The sequence below is a fragment of the Sinocyclocheilus anshuiensis genome, unplaced genomic scaffold (genome assembly GCF_001515605.1).
Source record: "Sinocyclocheilus anshuiensis isolate Anshui unplaced genomic scaffold, SAMN03320099.WGS_v1.1 scaffold509, whole genome shotgun sequence".
Taxonomy (NCBI): domain Eukaryota; kingdom Metazoa; phylum Chordata; class Actinopteri; order Cypriniformes; family Cyprinidae; genus Sinocyclocheilus; species Sinocyclocheilus anshuiensis.
The window spans coordinates 457,733-464,645 of record NW_015539853.1 but is presented as its reverse complement, the minus strand read 5'-3'; the positions used below and the strand labels follow the sequence as shown (position 1 = coordinate 464,645).

Below are 6,913 nucleotides of genomic sequence, written 5' to 3'. Positions count from 1 at the left end.
TAAAACATACACTTTCTTTCATACACATCCATCTAAAATAATATATTGTAAGAATAGCATGTGTGTGTTATATTTTGGATTATGACAGTAAACTCACCTTCAATCCTCATGATCTCATCAGAGTCCAGCTGTCTCAGCAGATGTGATGCACTCTCATCTGCTGAAGGACTGACTGGACTGTCCTGATCTTGAGGCTGGATGTCCAGCATTTGCTGGTCCTCGACGAGACTTCAGAACTACTGGCAGGAGGCTCCTGATGATCATTGAACTCTACAGTACAGATGATGTCCTGTAGAGAAGTCTGATCTAAAGAGAAGAATATCAACCAAATGATTGTTTTAATAAAATAAAAACAATAAAATATTGCATTCTCATATTCATTTTTCATTTAGGGGAACATTTGACTACTTGAAATCTTAAATTTCTTCAAAATATTGCTTTCTATATTAAAACTTTTATCACATGTTGTGGAATAAAGTAATTGATCTGCATTTTTATAATATGTGACTGTGATTTTTTACATTGTGTGTAAATGATTAGGAGATTTTTTGATGTTCAGAGAGAGCTTGTCATTTACCATCACCTCCTGGATGGGGCCTCGTCAGTGTCCTGCTCCACCTGCTCATCCTGAGCTCTGGTGGATTTGGGACGAGACAAACAACAGAAGAAAGAGGCAAACCACCGAAACCTCTTTATCTTCCTCTTCTTCTTTGTCTTGTTGTTGTTCATCATCATCTTCTTATTATTACTATTATTATTCTCATTATTATTACACTGTAATATAATAAAGTGTAACCCCAGCTGCATTGACCAGAAATTTAATTTGAACAAATTTGATCTTGTGATCTTGACTTTACATATTCACTGGTTGATAAAAATGTATTGCAAGATAGTTCTGAGAAAATCTCTAGCATAATTTGTTTGCAGATTTGATCATTTAGCTTTCTGGAGCAGTTCAACAATTCTTGAAATAGTTGAAAAACTTAAAAGGCACCATGCAACAGTATCAACCCATTGTTATATAATTTGTGTGATTTAATTTGAATATTAAAACACGTGTTCCACTTGATCTGACCTGATATTAATTAAAAATGCTGTTGAGCTACCTTCATGGCATAGTTGGCTCTTGTCAGAATGTGCTCAAGATATGATGTTGGAGGACAAATCTTTGTCTCCAATCCTTATAGTTTGTGAGATTCACATTTCTAACAATGTACATAAGTATAATACTAGCGTTTTGGATTTTCCTATTCCTTGTCACAGCCACAAGAGGGCGACAGGCAGTGCTTTCATCTTGAAAATGACGTGCATCCCTTAACAACCGACATTCAGTATATATATATATATATATTTTTTTTTTTTGCATGTGCTGTAAAGTACATATTAAACCCTAGCGACGGTTCTTTTTTATATTAAAACGTGGATTTTTTTTATGAGTTCGTTTGAAATAATTCTAATCTAAACGTACAAGGTCAGTGTGGTCAGTGTATGAGAGCCAGTAAAAGCTTATGTTTATCCAACAAATAACGGGTTAATCAATAATCACCCACTGCAGCATCACTGATTAACGCCGAGTGCCAGCTAGGATTTTTATGGTATTGCCATCATGCCATTTACTGCAAGGAATGTCGCCTTCTAATAGGCTGTTTGGATTGTAGTCCACCGCTTCGGGCGCTTCCGCTTCCGTTTAGCGATGGATGGCAAGCAGTATTGCATTTCTGTGTTTCTTGCACATTTTACAATGACGAAGCCAAATCTAATATAGAGGATCAAACATGAATTGTTTTGATAATAAATTCATATCCGACTAAGTCGCGGTGTCCGTTAAGAGAGCGGAAGATGTCTAACATCGGAAGTTAAATTGTTGTGGTCGCATTAGCATAACGCACTAGATTTAGCTTCATGTCAACAACATCGCGAGTCGTTTTTACAGTCAAACACGCTTTGTTTTGATTATTTTGCTTCTGTTCGTCCATTGTAGTCATTTCATGCAGGTTTGCGGTGTCATTGCTTGAAATGGCACAGTTTGAGATGGACAGAGAGGAGTCTGACAGGCTGATAGAAAAAGCCAAGCTGTGTTTGCGGTCAGGACGCAAAGAGAAAGCCTTGCAGCTACTGTACGAGGCGCAGAAGATCTACCCGAGCACCCGGGCCAGAGGTTTGTATCATGCTGTTGTGGTTTGATTGACAAATCAGGTGTGTTTGGTCAGTGCGCTGAAATAGAAAGTGCAGCGTCTGGATGTTGTGCGTTATATAATCTGTCCTCAGGTCAGCGGTGGAGTTCGGTCTCTGTGGAAAGCTGTGGTGCCTCTCAGTGGAGACTGATCTTGTGAAACACGTCCCCGTTGTAATTCAGTTTTGAGAAATAAAAAAAATAACTTGTATGACAAGCTGCATAATTCAGCTTTAAGCAGTTTTTTTAAAGGAAAATTTCATCCTAAATGAAAAACTTGTCATCATTTACCCTCATGTGGTTCCGGTGCTGTGCCGAATTCTGCACCCCTGCCAGATTATGCACCCCCTCATTGAAGTCGCTACCTGATTGCCTAATCCCAACCCCTAATCCTAACCCCTGCCCCACACCTACTCCTAAACCTACCAATACTAGGGGGTGCATAATCTGGCAGGGTGCAAATTTCGGCACTACACCTGTCCAAACCTGTATCCATTTCTTTCTTCTGCGGATCACAAAAGAAGATATTTTGAAGAATGTTAGTAACCACTGACTTCCATTGTCTGGACAAAAATACAGTAGAAATCAGTGGGACCCAAAACATTTTTTTTTTTTTACATTTCTGAGGGTCTTAAAGACTCTTAATTTGCCTTTCCACAAATTAAGGCCTTAAAGAGGTTTTAGACTAGAGCAGAATGCCTTAAATTCAAGTTATGGCATGAAATGTTGCATAGATTGCAAAAAATTCACTATGTCTATATCTTTGTCTTGTTTTACAATCCAAGTATCTAAACATTCTTAAATCAAGATACTTTTACTTGTGATGCGAAATAAAGATTCGAAGTCTCGTTTTGAGAAATTGAACAAAATTAAATGAGTTTATGGAACAAGAACAAATATCTGGGGTATGAAACCTGGATTAACCTTTTTTGCAGATATTGGCAGATATTTGTTCTTTTTTTAATGATAAATGCAATTCATTTTTGCATATATTTTAATTTAAGAATTTGTTTACATTTGCACTGGAACAAATACTGATGAAGAACATCACTTTTGTGCTGTGTGTTCAGTGTGTTGTGTGTTCAGAAGGTACAATGAAAGTTGTTTCCATATTCTAGCTGTGTGTGTAAAATAAATTCAAAAGCAATGGAGATTGGTTAGAAGCTATATTTTCAAACTCTGAAGTGTTGCTAATGTAACTCATTGTGGTCTCCTTAGAAACTTAGAACATGTTGATGTATTGTGTTCCCTTCAGTTTGGTCCTTAAATTTTCTTTAATTGGTTGTAAAAAGCTCTTTAAAAAGTCTTAAATCCACCTTCATAAAACTTGCAGAAATCCTGTTAATAGAAATGGGGGACCAGCAGAAAAAAACAACAACTTACTGTTAAGTCCTGATACTAATGCACGATGTTAGCTTTTATTTATTTGTATTTTTTTACACTTTGAAGTATTGAGTAATAACAACATGTACATAGGGGTTAGGTTTGGTTTAGGGTTAATTGCATGTAATTATGTATAATTTACTGTTATTGCTAGTAAGTAAAAAAAAAAATAAAAGTCACTACAATCAATTTAAAATTTCTCTCTGATTTCTCTCATTAGTACTGATTGATGCCATTGTGAAGAATGGCGGCACTCCCCCTGAAGAGGAGCATACCTACACACCTCCACCCGGCTGGGGAAACTCTGAAGGCGATGGCCCGGCTCAACATCAGCGGCCCAGTACACAAGAGAGAGCAGAGAGGTCCAGCGAAGACAAGAAGAGCTACACAGAGGAGCAGCGGCAAGGAGTGCTCAGGTACTGACAGGAGTAGTCACCCAAAAATGAGAAGTCAGTCATTGTTTGTTTATCTACTGCTTAAACCTGTGCAGGATGAAGAGATGCAGAGACTTCTATGAGATTCTGGGGGTGCCAAAGGATGCCAGTGATGACGACCTGAAGAAAGCCTATAGGAAGCTGGCGCTACGCTTCCACCCAGATAAGAACTGTGCCCCTGGAGCGACCGAAGCTTTTAAAGGCATCTCATATATGTTATGACCACTGCTGATTAGGGTTGGGTATCGTTTGAATTTTATCGATTCCGGTTCCGATTCTGCTTATCGATTCTGATTCCAATAAGATAAAAAAATCCATTAAACCAATTTTAAGTAAAATATTTAGATGTCAAACATATTTATTCTCTTTTATGTCTATGGTTTTATCAAATAAATACCACAGAAAAAAACTACTCGACTAATATAAATTTCAAACATTAAATTGTTAAAGACAAGTAAACAAATTAATTAGCAATAGCATAAATAAATAAAACTGAACAAATGTCAGGTACAGAAATTGAAATCAAGAGTTTAAAAACACTGTATAGTTTTCTTTTCATAAATAAAATATTGATTAATCATTAAATTTACGAAAGATATTCAGTCAGTTAATGATTTACTTTTGTTCTTTGTAATGTGAACGCGGGAATCGTTAAGCGGAATCGAAATGCACATGTCTTATCGAATACCCGATTATTGGAAAATTGGAACCTGTTCTCGATACCCAACCCTACTGCTGATGCTAAAAAGTTTGGGGTCGGTTCTATTTGCTTTTAAAGGAAATTAATACTTTATTCAGTAAATATGTATTAAAGTGATCACTAAATACTTTTGATTGATACAAAAAAAATCTATTTTAAATAAATGCTGTTGTTTTGATGTTTCTATTTTATTATAAAAAATGATTAAAAATGTCATGGTTTCCACAAAAATATTAAGCAGCACAACTGTTTTCAGCATTGATAATAAAAAATGTTTGTTGAGCACCAAATTAGCATATTAGATGATTTCCGAAGGATCATGTGACACTGAAAATTCAGATTTGCAATCACAGGAATAAATTCCATTTTAAAACATATATTAAATTAGAAAACATTTAAATTGTAATCATAGTTCACAATATTACGGTATTTTTTTAATCAAATAAATATAGCCTTGGTGAGCATAAAAGACCTCTTACTTATATATTTAGATATATATTATTAATGTAAAGCTGTAATATTTGTGTTTCTCTGCTCCTGTTCTCTATTCAGCTATAGGCAATGCATATGCAGTGCTCAGTAACCCAGAGAAAAGGCAGCAATATGATCAGTGTGGGGACCAGGGCCCTGTAGAGACATCCAGTCATGCTTCAGCCCAGCCTAGTCATGCGTACGGACACCACCGCACCTTCAGCAGAGACTTTGAGGCTGACATCTCTCCAGAGGAGCTCTTTAACATATTCTTCGGGGGCAGGTTTCCTACAGGTCTGAACCTCTAAGAAAAGCATTACAGCTAAGGAAATCGTTTTCATTAATTGCAATGTGTAATTTCATTTGGAACATTTATATGTTCCAATAATTAATACAATGCAAGCTAAATTTTTCTGTCACATATTTAAAGAACAAGCAAGTCTTATCCTCATGCAGGCAACATCCATATATATACCAACCGAGGAGCTTCTTACACTCATTATTACCAGCCCCGCAGACGCTATACGTATGAGAGACGGGAGGAAGAGGTGGAGGAGAGCCACAGTCAGGTGAGTAATCTTATGATTACGTGATCATATAGGTGATTACACAAGTTATGGGCTAAAACAAGACCAATCCTCAAATAAGGGTCAATCACAAATAAGTGTCATATGGTTTTGAAAAACTACATTTAATGCCTTGACATAAAAAAGATTAAATTTAAAATAATAACTAGTTCTGGGCAAAAGAAGAAGAAAAACACAACAATAACTGCGTTAATGCGCGATAAAATAATTGTCTGCTGCGTTAATTATTGCATTAACTTGCCCAGCCCTAATAATAACATTGTTCTTACATCTTGAATAAATGTAAGTGTACACATCTTAATCATTATTTTCCTAAATGCTTTTTAGATATATTTTGTAGTTGGGACATTGAATGTTATGTGGTGTTATGAGGTCATCTGCATGATATAATTTCTTGTTGGCTCATTTAGCAGACAGAAGTTTTTCAAATATTAATAAGCAGTAAGGCAGTTTAAGAAAACAAATTGTAAGAAATAATACAAATATTTAAAGTTTTAAATTCTATTTTATCCTTTTAGTGAGGCATTATTCTTTGCTATAAGAACAGAAATAAATTTTAGTTCAGAAATGTAAAAACTTGTTCATCGTAGAACACGTTCATCGTAGGTATATTCAAGTTGACGTATGTATGAATAGCATTTTTAATGTATTTTTATTATGACAGTCATGTCATTGACTCGAAAAACACAGCTGTTCAGCTAATTTTCACGAGTGAAACTAGAATCTGCACAGTCAGTAATTTCGAGTGAGGGCAAAAGATTTTGCCATGCAGATAATTTTGCACTGGGTTCAAGTTGGTAACAGATTGACCAACAGAAAGCTGTTTGATTTAAAAGCGACTTCTGTATGAGCGATGCTGCATACATCGCTACACGACTTTTTTGATCTTGGAAATTTCACTGATTTGACCTCACCTTCATTCTGTTTCTGACTTCCATACTGTACACAGGGTCCCTCTCAATACTTGTTCCTGTTTCTCTTCATGTAGAACAACTTCACAGCTCTGCTGCAGCTGCTGCCGGTGCTAGTGCTCATTCTGATATCTGTATTCACTCAGCTGATGGCCACCAACCCTCCCTACAGCCTCTTCTACAAACCGTAAGTCAATCATGACACATGGTTCAAAACATCTGCTTTAAAGGGGTCATATGATGCGATTTCAATT

The 6,913-nt window shown here is 36.1% G+C and overlaps 1 protein-coding gene across 1 annotated transcript; it reads left to right on the top strand.

Annotated features, from left to right (window-relative positions):
- The first annotated feature begins 1,623 nt into the window (after positions 1-1,623).
- On the top strand, positions 1,624-6,850 carry LOC107684710 (dnaJ homolog subfamily B member 14-like). Its single transcript, XM_016481045.1, has 6 exons — positions 1,624-2,158; positions 3,777-3,972; positions 4,047-4,192; positions 5,243-5,455; positions 5,618-5,730; positions 6,737-6,850. Exons 1-6 carry the CDS (start codon positions 2,017-2,019, stop codon positions 6,848-6,850), a joined length of 924 nt encoding a protein of 307 aa, XP_016336531.1. The 5' UTR covers positions 1,624-2,016.
- The last annotated feature ends 63 nt before the right edge of the window (positions 6,851-6,913 follow it).

Coding starts and splice junctions, on each gene's coding strand:
- LOC107684710 (XM_016481045.1), top strand. CDS start 2,017: ATGGCACAGTTTGAGATGGACAGAGAGGAGTCTGACAGGCTGATAGAA. Junction 5,456..5,617: donor CGGGGGCAGGTTTCCTACAG/GTCTGAACCTCT, acceptor ATCCTCATGCAG/GCAACATCCATATATATACC. Junction 5,731..6,736: donor TGGAGGAGAGCCACAGTCAG/GTGAGTAATCTT, acceptor CTCTTCATGTAG/AACAACTTCACAGCTCTGCT.